The sequence below is a fragment of the Kogia breviceps genome, chromosome 7 (genome assembly GCF_026419965.1).
Source record: "Kogia breviceps isolate mKogBre1 chromosome 7, mKogBre1 haplotype 1, whole genome shotgun sequence".
Lineage (NCBI taxonomy): Eukaryota > Metazoa > Chordata > Mammalia > Artiodactyla > Physeteridae > Kogia > Kogia breviceps.
The window spans coordinates 97,378,311-97,396,165 of NC_081316.1; the positions used below are offsets into that span (position 1 = coordinate 97,378,311).

Consider the following 17,855-nt stretch of genomic DNA (forward strand, 5'->3'; position numbering starts at 1 on the left):
TCCTTTTTCACTTATAATTTTATTGATTTGTATCCTCTCCCTTTTTTTCCTGATGAGTCTGGCTAAGGGTTTATCAATTTTGTTTATCTTCTCAAAGAACCAGCTTTTACTTTTATTGATCTTTGCTGTTGTTTTTTTCGTTTCCATTTCATTTGTTTCTGCTCTGATCTTTATGATTTCTTTCCTTCTACTGACTTTGGGTTTTCTTTGTTCTTCTTTCTCTAGTTGTTTTAAGTGTAGGGTTAGATAGTTTATTTGATATTTTTCTTTTTTCTTAAGGTGAGATTGAATTGCTATAAACTTCCCTCTTAGAACTGCTTTTGCTGCGTCCCATAGGTTTTGGGTCGTCTTGTTTTCATTGTCGTTTGTTTCTGTGTATTTATTTCTTCTTTGATTTCTTCAGTGATCTCTTGGTTATTTAGTAGCACACTTTTTAACCTCCATGTATTTTTTATTTTTACAGCTTTTTTCCTGTAATTGATTTCCAGTCTCATAGTGTTGTGGTTAGAAAAGATGCCTGATATGATTTCAGTTTTCTTAAATTTTCCGAGGCTTGATTTGTGACCCAAGATGTGATGTATCCTGGAGGATGTTCTGTGTGCACTTGAGAAGAAAGTGTATTTTGCCACTTTTGGATGGAATGTTCTGTTAATATCAAGTAGATCTGTCTGGTATACTGTGTCATTTAAAGCTTGTGTTTCCTTATTTATTTTCTGTTTGGATGATCTGTCCATTGGTGTAAGTGGGGTGTTAAAGCCCCATACTATTATTGTGTTACTGTCAATTTCTCCTTTCATGGATGTTAGCATTTGCCTTATGTATTGAGGTGCTCCTGTGTTGGGTGCATAAATGTTTATAATTGTTATAGCTTCTTCTTGGATTGATCCTTCGATGATTATTTAGTGTCCCTCCTTATCTCTTGTAACAGTCTTTATTTTAAGTCTATTTTATGTGATATGAGTATTGCTACTCCAGCTTTCTTTTGATTTCCATTTGCATGGAATATATTTTTCCATCCCTTCACTTTCAGTCTTTATGTGTCCCTAGGTTTGAAGTGTGTCTCTTGTAGACAGCATATATATGGGTCTGGTTTTTGTATCTATTCAGCCAGTCTGTGTCTTTTGGTTGGGGCCTTTAATCCATTTACATTCAAGGTTATTATCTATATGTATGTTCCTGTTACCATTTTCTTAATTGTTTTGGGTTTGTTTTTGTAGATCCTTTTCTTCTCTTGTGTTTCCCACTTAGAGAAGTTCCTTTAGCATTTGTTATACAGCTGGTTTGGTGCTGAATTCTCTTAGCTTTTGCTTGTCTGAAAAGCTTTTGTCTTCTCCATTGAATCTGAATGAGATCCTTGCCTGGTAGAGTGATCTTGGTTGTAGGTTTTTCTCTTTCATCACTTTAATTACATCCTGCTGCTCCCCTCTGGCCTGCAGAGTTTCTGCTGAAAAATCAGCTGATAATCTTATGTTATTTTTTGTTTTTCCCTTGCTGCTTTTAATATTTTTTCTTTGAATTTAATTTTTGTTAGTTTGATTAATATATGTGTTGGTGTGTTTTTCCTAAGGGTTATCCTATATGGGACTCTCTGTGCTTCCTGGACTTGGGTGACTATTTCCTTTCCCATGTTATGAAGTTTACAACTACTATCTCTTCAAATATTTTCTCAAACCCTTTCTTTTTCTCTTCTTTTCTGAGACCCTTATAATTCGAATGTTGGTGTGTTTATTGTTGTCCCAGAGGTCTCTGAGATTGTCTTTAATTCTTTTCATTGCTTTTTCTTTATTCTACTCCTTGGCAGTTATTTCCACCATTTTGTCTTCCAGCTCACTTATTTGTTCTTCTGCCTCCGTTATTCTGCTACTGATCCTTCTAGTATATTTTTCATTTTGGTTATTGTGTTGTTCATCTCTGTTTGTTCTTTAGTTCTTCTAGATCTTTGTTAAACATTTCTTGTATTTTCTCATTCCGTGCTTCCATTCTGTTTCTGAGATTCTGGATCATCTTTACTATCATTACTCTGAATTCTTTTTCAAGTAGATTGCCTATTTCCTCTTCGTTTATTTGGTCTTTTAGGTTTTTACCTTGTTCCTTCATCTGTGACGTATTTTTTTGCCATCTAATTTTTTCTTTTATTAGTGGGACTGTGTTCCTGTTTTACTGGTTGTTTGGCATGAGACTTCTAACACTTGAGTTTGTAGGCTATTGGGTAGAGCTGGGTCTTGGTGTTGAGATGAGGAGCTCTGTGAGACCAATGAATATTGGTCCAATGAATATCCCCTGGGGTCTGAGGTTCTCTGTTAGTCCAGTGGTTCATAGTTGGAACCCCCCCACTGCAGGAGCTTCCGCCCGACCCCGGGCTCACCAATCAAGATCCTACAAGCCACATGGGGAGTGGCAAGAAAACTAAAAGAAAGAACAGTAACAAAGTAAAAAATAAAATTAGACTAGGAAACTAACAGATATGTTAGAAAGAATGTAAAAATAAAAATATAGATGAATCAACCACCGAAAGGTACATCAGTACTATAATAGTAAAAAAGAGAAGGAGGGAAAAGGAAAAAAAAAGGTGGAGGGCGGGAGGGGGAAGGCATTGGCTGTGGAGAGTGGGCCCTAAGCAAGGGGGAGGTTTGGGTGGTGCGCAGGACTAATGCTCAGGACCCACAGGGCTGGAAAGGGCCCTGGGGGCTGTGGGGGATTGGGCTTAGTCTCAAGGAACTGAAGGGCCCCAGGCATGCCCCCCACCCCTTGTCTCAGAGGGTAGGGAACCTTATCTGGGAGCCCAGCAGGCTTCCTGGGCTTGAGTGGGCCGGGCAAATGCCCTCCTCTCCTCTTCTGCTCCTCTGGTCTGGGGTCTGGAAGGGCCCCTCCCGCCTGTGCCTCCTGATCTCCATAGCCTCCCTCCTATGCCCGCAGGACCAATGCATCCAGGCAGGGGTGTGAAGGGGGGGCCTTGTAGGGCAGGGGACTGGCCTGGGAGCTCAGGAGCCTCCCCGTGCCCAAGTGAGCAGGCCATTGCCCACCACTCCTCTCCCTCTCTTCCCCAAGGTCCCCTCCTACCTGCCACTCCTGATCTCCCTGGCCTCCCTCCTATACCCACAGGACCCACATAGCCTGGTTGGGCTTTGGAGGAAGGGAACCAGCTTGGGAGCTCAGCAGTCCCCTGACCTGAGTGGGCCAGGCAGTTGCCCTGTGCTCCTCGCTTGCTCTTCCCAGGGAGTCCCTCCCACCTGCCTCTCCTGATCTCCCCAGCCTCAGGGGTGCCAATCTTGTCTGGCCTCCACTTCTCCTCCCCCCACTTGGTCCCCCTGCGTTCTACTGGTTCACTCTGGGGTTCCTTCTGTCTCCTTGGGGGTCAGAGTCCCCCAGCAGCAGCCAGGAGGTACCCTAGTTGTGGGGAGACACTAACTCTGCATCTTCCCACACCGCCATCTTGACTCCTGCCCTGATGTGTATTCTTTTAATGTGCTGTTAGATTCAGTTTGCTAGTATTTTGTTGAGGAGTTTTGCATATATATATATATATATATATATATATATATATATATATTTATAAGAGTATTACAGACTATAATTTTCCTGTGGTGTCTTCATCTTACTTTGGTATCAGAGAAATGCTGGCCTCATAAAATGAGTTAGGAAGTGTTCCCTTCTGTTCCCTTTTCTGGAAGGGTTTGAGGTGTTAATTCTTAAGTGTTTGTAGTGTTCTTCAAGTCTTTCTTCTTTTTTAATGTAGCTGTTTACTGTAGCATAGTTATAGTAAACAGCACTGCCCCTGCTGAATCCCATTAGTTTTGGTATACTGTATCTAAATTTTCATTTGTCTTTAAGCTCTTTTAGAATGTTTAAGACAGTTGTTTGACAATGTCTTTGTCTAATAATTCCAGTCTGACCTTCCTAGGGAACTGTTTTAGTCAATATATTTTATTCCTTTGAAGGGTCCATACTTTCCTATTTCTCTGAATGCCTTGTGATTTTTTTTTGTTGAAACTGGACATTTTACTATTATGATATATTACCTGTGGAAATCAGATTTTCCGCTTCCCCAAGGTTTGACTTTTTTTTTTTTTTTAATTGTTGAAAGCTGTAGTGGTACATTTGTTTCATGAATTTACTCAACTGTTTTTCTAGAGAGCGTATTCCTTGCCATTGTAGTCACTGAAGACTGTTGCTTAACTTGTGTTCGGGTAGCGTTTTGACAGAGATTTCCTTGAATACCTGGAGCCAAAGAGAGAGAAAGGGAGAGAGAAAACCTTTCCTAGTCTTTGCAGATTGGCTCTGTATTAAGATTTCCTTCAGCATTTAGCTTGGCTTGCACTGAGCCTAAGGTTAAGCCCAAAGTGAAAGATTATGGTCTTCTTAGGTAGTTTTTGAGCAAGCACCTTACCCTGGGCATGTGTGACTTTATAAATTCCCTGAAAATGTGAGTGAATTTTTTTTTTAAATTTATTTTTGGCTGTGTTGGGTCTTCATTGCTGCATGTGGGCTTTTTCTAGTTACGGCAAGCAGGGGCTACTCTTCGTTGCAGTGCGCGGGCTTCTCATTGGGGTGGCTCCTCTTGTGGAGCACAGGCTCTAGGTGCGCGGGCTTCAGTAGTTGTGGCACATGGGCTCTAGAGCGCAGGCTCAGTACTTGTGGCGCACAGGCTTAGTTGCTCCATGGTATGGGATCTTCCCAGACCAGGGCTCGAACACATGTCCCCTGCATTGGCAGGCGGATTCTTAACCACTGCACCACCAGGGAAGCCCAATGTGAGTGATTTTGAGTGTTCTAACTTTACAAGGAAACTCTCTCTCTAGCTTTTCATCCTAGGCATTAGGTAGTCTGTTATCCCAGGCAGCTGTGGGTTGTTGGTTAGCCTTACAATGTTTTCAAGCAGTGCCCTCAGCTTTTCCAGCCTGTAGGAGACCCAAGTTAGGAAAAACAAGAGCCAAGCACCTTACATTAGTCCTTCAGGTAGCTCCCAGACAGGTTTAGAACAGACATACACAATCATTTGTGAATAAAATATGCTCTGCTCCCTTCAGAACGAAGGACCAGGATCCCACATTGGAAATGGGGACTGCAGTTTTCATGACTATTGCCAGGCTGGGGGTGTCATGGGGCAAGGGCAAGTAAAATCACCACAAAGCTTTCCTAGTTTTTAAGTTTCCTTTTTCTTGATATCAGTGATTGCTTGATTGCTGTAAACTTTTGACTGTTTACAGAGTTCTAACAAAGCTCTTACAGTTTGCTTGTTTTTCAGTGTTTCTGTCAGGGAAGCTTGGAGCTTCCTACTCTGTCATTTTGCTGATGTCACTTCTCTTTTCGGGTTTTAAACTATTAAGGACTTAGATGTGAAAGTGACTTTTATGTCAAGCCACATCAGAATTAGAGCTGTTGAATAAAAGTGACTTTTGAATGAGTTTATGTCAAAGTAGTGTCCTAGAACTTACTGTTTTTTTCCCCTATATTAGGCCTTCTCATTTCATGGATGTGTCATTACGTAGCTTCTCCCTTTGTTGTGACCTGTTAAGCCGGGTTTGCCACACAGCAGTAACTTACTGTAAGGATGCTTTAGAAAGTCATCTTCATGTTATTGTTGGTACACTTATACCCCTTGTGGATGATCAGATGGAGGTTCAGGAACAGGTAATTTCCCAAATCATATTCAAACTGATACTTGAAATACACTGATAAAGTATTATTGGAAGGAGCTGAGTGTTTTATGTTTACTTGGTGTAATCAGTAATTTTAGTGGAAATGTTCTTTGAAAAATGGTGGGGAAAACATTCTCAGTGAATTAATCCTTGTAATCGTTTAATTACAGAGCACCTGGTAATTTTGATTTAATAAATGACCTGATTTCTGTCTCTTACTTATGCTGAAGTATAGAGGTAGTCAAAACTAAGGATGTAGTTCACTCTACTATGATGGTGTGTGAGGTATTACTTATATAAAATGTTTCAGTAATATTGACAACTGTATACCTCAGTGTCCATCCTGTAGTAAAGGCCTTACATATTTGTTGAAGTATTTGAAAGCACAGAAACGGTAGTAGCTGGGTGCCTTAGAAGTGATTTTATCTGAACTGAGTAGAGTTCTTATCATTTATTACAGTGGGTTTGCTTGTGCTTTAAAATCTATTAATCCATTTCCCCCCTTGATCTTTTCTTTTTTAATTATGTTTAGGTATTGGACTTGTTGAAATACTTAGTGATTGATAACAAGGACAATGAAAATCTCTATATCACGATTAAACTTTTAGATCCTTTTCCTGACCATGTTGTCTTCAGGGATTTGCGTATCACTCAGCAGAAAATCAAATACAGTAGAGGACCCTTTTCACTTTTGGAGGTAATAATTATTCCATAATATTGCTATTTTGTATTAGAGAGGTTAGTAGTACTTTTTGGAAACCTCTCATGCTCTGAAAGTAAAAGCAATCTTTTTTAAAAATTGTGATTGGGCTTCCCTGGTGGCGCAGTGGTTGAGAGTCTGCCTACCGATGCAGGGGATGCGGGTTCGTGCCCCGGTCTGGGAAGATCCCACATGCCGTGGAGTGGCTAGGCCCGTGAGCCATGGCCGCTGAGCCTGTGCGTCTGGAGCCTGTGCTCTGCGATGGGAGAGGCCACAACAGTGAGAGAAGCCTGTGTACTGAAAAAAGAAAAAAAAAAAAATTGTGATTAAAGAAAACAACATTAAATCTGTCCTCTTAACAGATAAAAAACGGAATCTTAATATATACTCTTGCGTTGCAGTAAAAGTGTAAATTCAAAGTTTCTTGATAAAGATCTGAATTTAAATATTGAAGAAATATGATATAAAATATGCTTGATTTTCATACACATAAGATTCATTAATAACTCAAAATTACCATCTGACCCTCTGTTGGACAATATAATGTTTGAATTAGAGAAGATATGTAACTTTCTGAAGAGTTTTTCAAGTTTTAATCTTGTTTTAACCTTTATAAACTTCAAAACTATGTTCAGGTAGATTTTTCTTTATAAATCTTATTATAATTTTAAAATTATACTCTACATTTGATTATAATCAGTATGAAAATGTGGTTAAATATATTAAGATAAAACTAGAGTTGCAGTACTAAATACATAGAAATTTAAGCTTTTCCCTCTGAGTATGCTATAACAATCTTAAACTGTAAATACTGTATCATGAGAGAGTCTATTGCAATTTAAATGATTAAAACATTGTAGGACTTGAAGTGAAATAAGTAATTTATTTCTACCTTGTTTGGTAGTAACAGTGTTATGAATCAGTATCTGTAGAAGGCACTAATTTAAAAAAATTTTTAAGTTTTATTTTACAGACTCAACCAATACATGTCAAAAGCAAGTTACATTTTTAGCTAATTTTCTCTTTTAGGAAATTAACCATTTTCTCTCAGTAAATGTTTATGATGCACTTCCATTGACAAGGCTTGAAGGATTGAAGGATCTTCGAAGACAACTAGAGCAACATAAAGATCAGATGATGGATCTTATGAGAGCATCTCAGGGTACTAATTTTAATGATTTGGGTTATTTGTACCCATTTCTTTTTGAAAAAATCTTTTATAAATTCTTGCTCTTGGTTTAATTGCCACAGATTTAGTTCATTTCAGACCCTCATCAGTTCTCATTTAGTTATGAAAGACTTCCTAAGTGGTCTCCTTACCTTGAACTACTCCCATTTTATCCGTTCTCTGCACCTCTGCCAGAATAAGTCCAAATCATGTTATTCTACTGCTTAAAAAATGTTAACAATTTGCTACTGCCTAAAAGAAAATTTTGAATTCCTTAGAGCAGGCATGCAAGGTAATTTGTCTCTGCCTACTACCCCAATTTATTTAAATAAAAGAAATGTTATTTTTCATTTTATTTTAAACATCTTAGCCATGTATGTGTTTTGTGTGTATGTATATATGTATATATGTGTGTGTTTTGTATATATACACATATTTATATGTGTTTCTAGGTTTTTGGGTTTTTTTTACTTAAAACATCCATTTTATGTTGATTTGATTTGAGTTTAGGTTATTATAGTACTACACTTGGTGGAAACTCTTTCTGCTTATGTTTTGATTTTCATCTTCCTGAGCTCATTAACTTCATGTTTCTATTGTGATATTTTTATCCTCAGTACTTTAAAAAATTAATTTTGTTTTGACCATCCGAAATCTGAGTTTCTAGTATATTTGTTCTTGAGATAGGTATATATATTTGTTCTTGAGATAGGTATATAAAACATGAACCCCTCTTTCTGTCTCCTGTTCTTGTGTGTTTGGGTATTTTATTGATCCAGACCAATATAGCCAATAGATGTTTATAGCTACTTAAATTTAAATGAATTAAAATTCAATAAAATATAAAGTTCAATTTCTTTGTTGTATTAGCACATGTCAAATTCTCTGTAGTAACATGTGGCTCATGGCTGTCATTGGACAACATAGATTATACACATTTTCATCATTGCAGAAAGTTCTGTTGGACAGTGCTGGTCTATATGCAAGAGGCTAAAAAACCAAGCATGCTCCTAAGGTTCCTTCTAGTTTAATGTTGAATGATTATGTGTTTCTAACTGTGATTTTGCTAAGGTATTGATTTCTCTGCACAACTTAAGACATTTTTCTCTCTCTGTCTGCCAAATATTGCTGATCATTTTTACATGATTCTCTTTAAGAAGAAAGTTCAGATACATTCATTCACTTCATATTTTTGAAATGCTCACAATTTAAAATCTTTTTTAAAAACTTTGTAAAAGTTTTCTAGTCACACAATTTAATATATGAGCATAGTATAAAGAAAAGTGTTGTCTTCACTGTAGCTTAAACTAATTTTTTCAAAATTGCTTCTAGATAACCCTCCAGATGGCATAATGGTGAAGCTAGTTGTCAGCTTGTTGCAGTTATCCAGGATGGCAGTAAACCACACTGGTGAAAGAGAAGTTTTAGGTAAACTATTTGGCTGAATGAATATGAGTTTTTTTGTTTGGATGGTCATCGTCATAGCATTTTAAAAATCACTAAAAGTTTGTTATTTGGAATATTGGAGAAACGTAAGATGCTTTTTATATTTCTGTTTAGTTCAAGTCTCCCTAAGCAGCCCTCCTTTCATATTTTCCTCCCTTAGACATTCATGTAAAGTAAAAAGTTAGTGATTAACACATGCGCATAACTATTAATTTGAAAATGCTTTGTGAATATTTAGGAAAGTCAGAAAAACCTATTTGTAGCATTAAGTTGCAAATAAACTGACTTCTGATACATTTTATAGATATAACTGACTGGTACTTAATATCTTTTTTATATAACAGAAAGAATGAGGGCTTGGAGGGCTATATTAAGCTCAGATATTAAAACCATATTCAAGTCCTTTTCTGCCACCATTTGGGGGTAACCTAATGTAAGATAAATAGCCAGCATCATGCCTGGTATAGGTGTTTTAGATTTGGTGATCACAGGATGGAAAAATCACATGATTAAAGTCAGCTTGAAGTTGTCATGAAATAATTGCTTCAAATAAGAAAAGTGGGAGAAATAAGAGATGCTTCACGATTCTACTGTCTTTCAACAGAGTCTTCCTTAACTTGTCAGTGGAGGTCTAGTATCTAGGGTACTTCTTTTCTTGTAAATTTTTTATTGAAATATATCTTACATATAGAAAAGTCGTAAATATATAACTTGAAGAATTTTTTGCAAAGAGAACACACCTGTGCATCTAGCACGCAGACCAAGAAACAGAACCTTATCAGTACTCTAGAACTTTACTTTGACCAAGGAATTTACCCTTTGTCCATAGTAGCACTGCTTCTGGGGACAAATGTAACTTGCTACAGGAGGCCTAAGTGGCTTTCCTGCATAGCATAAAATCTTAGTGATTTGTACCCACAGCTAATGTCATATTTAATGGTGAAAGACTGAATGTCTACCTCAGATCAGGAATGAGACAAAGTTGCCCACTGCCATTCACCATTATACTGGAAGTTATAGCCAGAGCAATTGAACAAAAACTGGAAAGCAAAGAAGTAAAAACTATCTCTAGGGCTTCCCTGGTGGCTCAGTGGTTGAGAGTCCGCCTGCCAATGCAGGGGACACGGGTTCGTACCCTGGTCTGGGAAGATCCCACATGCCGCGGAGCGGCTAGGCCCATGAGCCATGGCCACTGAGCCTGCGCGTCCGGAGCCTGTGCTCTGCAATGGGAGAGTCCACAACAGTGAGAGGCCCGTGAAAAAACTATCTCTATTCACAGATGACATTACTGTATATATATATATATATATATAGAAAGTCCCAGAAAATCTATAGGAAAGTTACTATAAGAGAGATAATAAATGAATTCAGCCAACTTGCAGGATACAGGATCAACACACAAAATTCATTTGTGTTTCTGTACACCAGCAATGAACAATCTAAGAAGGAAATTCCATTCCATTTACAATTCCATTTATAATAGCATCTAAGAGAATTAAATACCTGGGATAATTTTAGTTAAGGAAGTGAAAGACTTTTACACATTCTGTTTTTTAGAAGTAAGACACTAAGTACAGCCCACACTCAAGGGAAGAAATAGCCTCCACCTTTTGAAAGGAAGACTATCAAATAAATTTTTAACATGTTGTATTAAATTCCATCATGACTGGGAAAGAACATGAGGGGGCCCTCTGGCATCTTGAAAACATCTATCTTCATCTGGGTAGTGATAATACAGATGGGAAAAAAAAAAGGTGTGTTCCTGCATGTATGTGTATGTGTGTGTGTGTGAATTTTCACTGAAGTGAGTATTTAAGATTTGTGGTCTTTGTAAGACCCCCCAGAAAATTGATACTTGCATACAGCTGCTATATTTAGACTTTCCTTAAAAACTACATTCTACTAGTTAATCTATCTCTTGGATATGATTTTATAGGGGAAAATATTGCCGACATGGATGATATGTAAAGAAATGATACAGTATTTTGTAGCGTCTTTAATCTATTCAACATCTTTGAGAAAACACTTAAATCTTAAAGGATGACAAAACATATTTTTGAAATTAGAAAATTTCTGTTTTATGTATGATCTCTTATCTATCACTTACTAAAATGGAATTTCTATATATAGAGGCTGTTGGAAGCTGCTTGGGAGAAGTGGGTCCTATAGATTTCTCTACAATAGCTATACAATATAGTAAAGATATATCTTATACCAAGGCCCTTGAGTTATTTGAAGGTAAAGAACTTCAGTGGACCTTCATAATGCTGACCTACCTGAATAATACACTGGTAGAAGATTGGTGAGTATTTAATGATACCTTGTACCTGACAGCACTTAATCTGACATTCAAGATTGATACCTCATATGAATTACCATTTCCAAATAGTTGCCATACTTTCAGTCTTAAATATTTAATGAATATCATTGTATTTTTATTAATTCACGTAATTACTAAAACCCTACTACTATATGCCAGGTAACTTGATATAGTGATAGATATACCAGACAAGATCCATGTTTAATTTTAGTGAGAGTAGACTAGACAAACAATATAAAAACTACCAAGTGGTTCCACACAAAACATTAAGATAGAGGAGTGTAAATGGGGTTATTTTGTATACTTGTCAGAATCAAAGGTGCCACTCTCCTCCTGGCTAGACACTTTGATCCTTTTAAAATAAGTCATAGAGCAGAAATTTTTTAACTCCAAAAGTCTTAAGCTAGGGCTTCCCTGGTGGCGCAGTGGTTGAGAATCCGCCTGCCGATGCAGGAGACACGGGTTCGTGCCCTGGTCCGGGAAGATCCCACATGCCGCGGAGCAACTAAGCCCGTGAGCCATGGCCGCTAGGCCTGCGCGTCCAGAGCCTGTGCTCCGCAACGGGAGAGGCCACAACAGTGAGAGGCCCGCATACCGCAAAAAAAAAAAAAAAAAAAAAAAAGTCTTAAGCTAACCAGACAGGGCTTTCTTTTGCCCATTAATTCATAGAATGCAAAACAAAATTGCAACAAATAGTATAATTTCAGCTTGCTGATTATGAGATTACTTTTTCTCCGTCTTCCACTCCCCATTTATCTATCTATTTATTTGCAGTTATCTATTTATTATTTACAAATCTTTGAACAATGTGGGGGTTGGAATGCTGACCCTTTGCTCAGTGGAAAATTCATGTATAATTATAGTTGGCCCTCCCTATCCATGGTTCTGCATCCGAGGAGTCAACCAACTGCGGATTGTGTAGTACTGTAGTATTTACTGTTGAAAAAAATCCATGTATAAGTGGACCTATACAGTTCAAATCCTCATTGTTCAAGGGCCAGATGTATTTATTTTGATATATTTGACCACCGTATCACCACCATTTTTGGAGACTGGGTTCAAAGGATTTTTGCCCACAATTGGGCATCTTTTTAAGTAAATAGATATTTCGCATCCATTTCCCTATAACACCCCCCACTTCTCTTGGGGAATAAATGATTGGCAGTAATGTCTACCTGCTCTGTTTTCATTGTTGATTTAATGGACATATATCTTTCACTCTTTTGTTCTTGTTGTTACAGTAAAAAGGCTGGTATGATTTCCTTCCCAACTTTTTATTATAAAAATTTTCAAGCATACAGCAAACTTGAAAGAATTTTACAGTAAATACTCATATACTCACCACCTAGATTCTTCCTAGATTCTACTATTATTATCCTTGCTTTATCACATTTAGCCATCCTCCTATCCATTTATTAATCTATCTCATTTAAAAAATTATTTCAAATTATATCTACCACAGCTTTTGAAGAGATTTTCCACAGAAAATTTGCAAGCATTAAGTGTTTCATTTGTTACACAGTAATTTGCAATTGGTTTTTCTGAAGAAGGTGCACAGAAATATTAGTGTGATTAAACTTGAGAACCACAGGGATAGGTACAATTTGTTTTTCATGTCTTTTTTTGTAAGAGGATAAAAATCATTACATGTTTGAGGGGCCTCAGGTATACAAAGGGAATGTTGACCAAGGAATTCCCAGAATCATGGAAGGCTTCTCGGAGGAAGTGTCATCTAGCTGATCTGAGTGATCAGGAATCAGCTAGAAGTTGATTAGGGATAAAATATTGCATACAGGGAATAGCTAGAATGGAAATAAGCTTCATCTGTTTGAGGATCAGAAAAAGCCTGGTGTGGAAGAAGATGGTATGAAATGAAATTAGAAAGGTAGGACTAATTATGATTTTAAAATTTGTATTTTATTTGAAATATATAAAGAAGCCATGGAGTTTTAAGCAGAGTAGTGCCATGATGCAACTCACATTTTCACTCTGACATATATGGCAAATGGCTTGTGATAGGGCAAAAACGGAAACAGAAAGCTGATTATGAAACTATTGCAGTAGTCCAGAGGAGAAATCATGGTGACTTGGATAAGGGTGGCGGTAATGGAGATGAGATGGAACACGGATGGAACTAGGGTATGTTTTTAACAGAGAGGCAGCAGGACGTGCTGATGAATTGGATGTGGAAGAGTGAGGGCAAGAAAGAGGAATGAGAGATGAATCCAAGTTTAGGGTTTATGCTTCTTTGTCTTAAATTGAGACATAGAATTAAGCCTTTACTTGACAGCTCATCATCATTTATAGTATCAGCCTTTATGACATTTTTTGTCAGCTGTCATATTTTCAGTACTCTTATATTGCAGCCCTCCTTAAAGAGAAGGACGTTCAATTTTTTATTAGAGGTTTTAGATGCCTTACCTAATGATTTCAACTAGCTTCTGGTCAGAATAAGTACATACTTACTGTTTGTTTAAAATTGTTCTAGACAATAATTTTATCATTTGTAGGGAAATTCCATTCTGTGTTACCCCCAATTATTTGTACCTCTTAGACAAAATGGTATCAAAATATTTTTTTCTTGGGTGAATTAGTATTCTGTCATTCTTATGACTCATTCTTATTAGTCAGTGTTATCCTCAAGTATTTCTTTTTATGAGTTTTTAATTTATAGTAGTCATAATATAAACTTTATTATATTGAATGAAGGGAATTGCTGTTACAGTGATTAGTAACTCATGTTTACTCAAGGAATATTAAAAATCCTTTGATAATTTTTGCTTTGATGTTATAGAATTTTATAGATGTAAAATTTCCTAATAAATGTAAACATTTCCTAATATAAATTTAAAATTTTAGATTTTAATTTTTTTCATTGGGAGTTGCTTAACATTCATCAAGATTAATAGTTGATATACTTTGTGGCATACGAATTATGTGTTTTTCAGTGTCAAAGTGCGATCAGCAGCTGTTACCTGTTTGAAAAGCATTTTAGCCACAAAAACTGGACATAGTTTCTGGGAGATTTATAAGATGACAAATGATCCCATGCTGATCTATCTACAGCCTTTTCGAACATCAAGAAAAAAGGTCTCTCAAATAGTGAATGTTTATTGAATATCCACTATATCTAGAACAGTTCTATTTGCTGTGGGATATGAATATCATATTGCTTAATTACACTAACATTTAACCTTTCTTGGAAATAATTCTAGCTGTACTTTTTGAATCCAAGGGATTTGTATTTTTAGTTATGGCAGTGTGGAAAAGCTGAGTTAGGTAGCCTAAAGAAATAATGATTGGTTTGGGGGGATAGGAGGAGTTCTTTTTTATTTATTTATTTTTTTAATAGATCTTTATTGGAGTATAATTGCTTCACAATACTGTGTTAGTTTCTGTTGCACAACAAAGCGAATCAGCCATATGCATACACATGTCCCCATATTCCCTGGTAGGAGGAGTTCTTAATGACAGGCTTTTTTTCCTTACGAGTAGAAAACCCTTACTTTGATCCCATGAAAGCCATTTATAGATATTGTGATCAACAAGCAAGTGTTTATTTCCATAGCAAATTAAAGTATCACAACCCTCTAGTGAAATTTAAGATGGCCTATAGATTTCTCCCTTTTCCATGTTGATATCATAACAAAGTTCCACTGAAAGTACTCTATGAAAGATACTTAAGAACCCTTACTTCTCCTTTATTTTGTTTAATATTTTCTTTTCATAAAGCAACTGAGAAATATGCTGTTAAGTTTTCACCAATTTAACCTCAGGGCTTACACCCATCATTGAAATGATACTTTTAATGTATCGTAATATAATTTTGGTCTCAGTGAAATTATTGACAATATAAGCTATTAATAAAACTAATAGTATAACCTGTAAAACACTGTAGTTTTAACATTTAAACATTTCATTTCATTCCGAAATCAACTCTGTATGGTAGATTTGGACTGAATTCATACATGAGACAGATGAGGCAGAGAGTCTGTCATTTGTTTAACATACGGCTAGTGAGCTGAGAGTAGAAGTTAAGTTTCCTGCTGTTTAGATCAGTAATCTTTTACCAGATGACTCTGCCTCTCATAAACATAAATGTATTTTAATTTTAAAATGTAACTGATGCCTCAAGATTTAGTTTTAAGCATATTTAGTTTTATTTAGAAACAGATTTGTTTATGCCTAGATATTTGTTTGGCATAGGAAATGTAACAAGTATTTCTGGTTACCTTATTTACGTTTTCTCATCACTTTTTCCTAGTTTTTAGAAGTACCTAGACTTGACAAAGAAAGTCCTTTAGAAGTCTTGGATGATACAAGCCTGTGGATTCCTCAAAGTGAAAATCATGACATTTGGATAAAGACACTGACTTGTGCTCTTTTGAATAGTGGAGGCACAAAAAGTGAAGTTCTTCAGTTATTAAAGCCGATGTGTGAGGTAAGAAGATTAATTAGTCTGACTTATTCCTTTTCTAACTTTGTTTTTTTCATTTGAGCTTTCTCATAATAATTTTCTTTGATGGTCTCATTCCATTTCTCTTTTGTGTGATTGTTCATGGCCTGTATATAAAAAGAGTGCTTTGTACTGCACATCATCTTCATGCAACGTCACCTTATACTCAGCTGTTGTGAATCCATTCAACAAGGCATCTTTATTTAGCCAGAACTTTATGCAGTAGGTTTCAGCTGTGGGGTAGCTACATATTGGATGCTGTGTTAGTTTCTGCTATAGAGCAAAGTGAATCAGTTATACATATACATATATCTGTTCTTTTTTAGATTCTTTACCCATATAGGTCATTACAGAGTATTAGGAAGATTTCCCTGTGCTATACAGTAGGTCCTTACTAGTTATCTATTTTATATACAGTAGTGTGTGTATGTCAATCCCAGTCTCCCAATTTATGTACCCCTCACTGTCCCCCCTGGTGACCATAAGTTTGTTTTCTACATCTGTGACTCTGTTTTGTATTATTAGATTCCACATATAAGTTATATATGATATTTGTCTTTGTCTGACTGACTTCACTCAATATGACAATCTCTAGGTCCATCCATGTTGCTATAAATGGCATTATTTCATTCTTTTTTTATGGCTGTGTAATATTCCATTGTATATATGTACCACATCTTTTTTATCCATTCCTCTGTTGATGGAAATTTAGGTTGCTTCCATGTCCTGGCTATTGTAAATAATGCTGCAGTAAACATTGGGGTGCATGAATTGTTTCGGATTATGGTTTTCTCTGGGTGTATGCCCAGGAGTGGGATTGCAGAATCATATGGTAGCTCTGTTTTTAGTTTTTTAAGGAATCTCCATACTGTTCTCCATAGTGGTTGTACCAATTTACATTCCCACCAGTAGTGTAAGAGGGTTCGCTTTTCTCCACACCCTCTCCAGCACTTACTGTTTGTACATTTTTTGATGATGGTCATTCTGACTGGCTGAGGTGATACCTCATTGTAGTTTTAATTTGCATTTCTCTAATAATTAGTGATGTTCAGCATCTTTTCATATGCTTTTTGGCCATCTGTATGTCTTCTTTGGAGAAATGTCTATTTTGATATTTTGCTCATTTTTTTGATTGAGTTTTTTTTTTGATCTTGAGCTGTATGGCCTATTTGTATATTTTGAAGCATAATCCCTTGTTTTTTGCTTCGTTTGCAAATATTTTCTCCCATTCTGTGGGTTGTCTTTTCATTTGTTTATGGTTTCATTTGCTGTGCAAAAGCTAAAAGTTTAATTAGGTCCCATTTGTTTATTTTTGTTTTTATTTTCATTGCTCTAGTAGGTGGATCAAAAAAGATCTTGCTGTGATTTATGTCAGAGAGTGTTCTGCTTGTGTTTTCCTCTAAGAGTTTTATAGTATCCAGCCTTACATTTAGGTCTTTAATCCATTTTGAGTTTATTTTTGTGTATGGTGTTAGAGAGTGTTTTAATTTCATTATTTTACATGTAGCTGTCCAGTTTTCCCAGCACCACTTATTGAAGAGACTGTCTTCTCCATTGTATATTCTTGCCTCCCTTGTCATAGATTAGGTGACCATAGGTGTGTGGGTTTATCTCTGGACTTTCTATCCTGTTCCAGTCATCTATATTTCTGTTTTTGTGCCAGTACCATGCTATTTTGATTACTGTAGCTTTGTAGTTTCATCTGAAGTCAGGGAGCCTGATTTCTCCAGCTCTGTTTTTCATTCTCAAGATTGCTTTGGCTATTTGTGGTCTTTTGTGTTTCCATATAAATCGTAAAATTCTTTGTTCTAATTCTGTGAAAAATGCTGTTGATAATTTGATAGGGATTGCACTGAATCTGTAGATTGCTTTTGGTAGTATAGTCATTTTGACAATATTGATTCTTCCAATCCAAGAGCATGGTATATCTCTCCATCTGTTTGTGTCATCTTTGATTCCTTTCATCAGTGTCTTATAGTTTTCTGAGTATAGGTCTTTTGCCTCCTTAGGTAGGTTTATTCCTAGGTGTTTTGTTCTTTTTGATGTAATGGTAAATGGGATTGTTTCCTTGATTTTTCTTTCTGATCTTTCGTTTTAAGTGTATAGGAATGCAAGAGATTTCTGTG

At 36.5% G+C, this 17,855-nt stretch overlaps 1 protein-coding gene across 3 annotated transcripts in view; it reads left to right on the top strand.

Moving 5' to 3' along the window:
* The window catches only part of ATM (ATM serine/threonine kinase), a 140,916-nt gene that overhangs the window by 63,952 nt on the left and 59,109 nt on the right, over nt 1–17,855 (top strand). For 2 of the 3 annotated variants that reach the window (XM_067038886.1, XM_059068247.2), the window contains 7 exons: nt 5,457–5,631; nt 6,172–6,336; nt 7,369–7,501; nt 8,840–8,935; nt 11,084–11,255; nt 14,222–14,363; nt 15,538–15,714. In XM_067038886.1, coding sequence (XP_066894987.1) covers nt 5,457–5,631; nt 6,172–6,336; nt 7,369–7,501; nt 8,840–8,935; nt 11,084–11,255; nt 14,222–14,363; nt 15,538–15,714 — 1,060 coding nt within the window. Of the gene's footprint in view, nt 1–5,456; nt 5,632–6,171; nt 6,337–7,368; nt 7,502–8,839; nt 8,936–10,510; nt 10,595–11,083; nt 11,256–14,221; nt 14,364–15,537; nt 15,715–17,855 lie in introns of those variants that run through there. The other variant, XM_067038887.1, reaches the window with a different exon arrangement.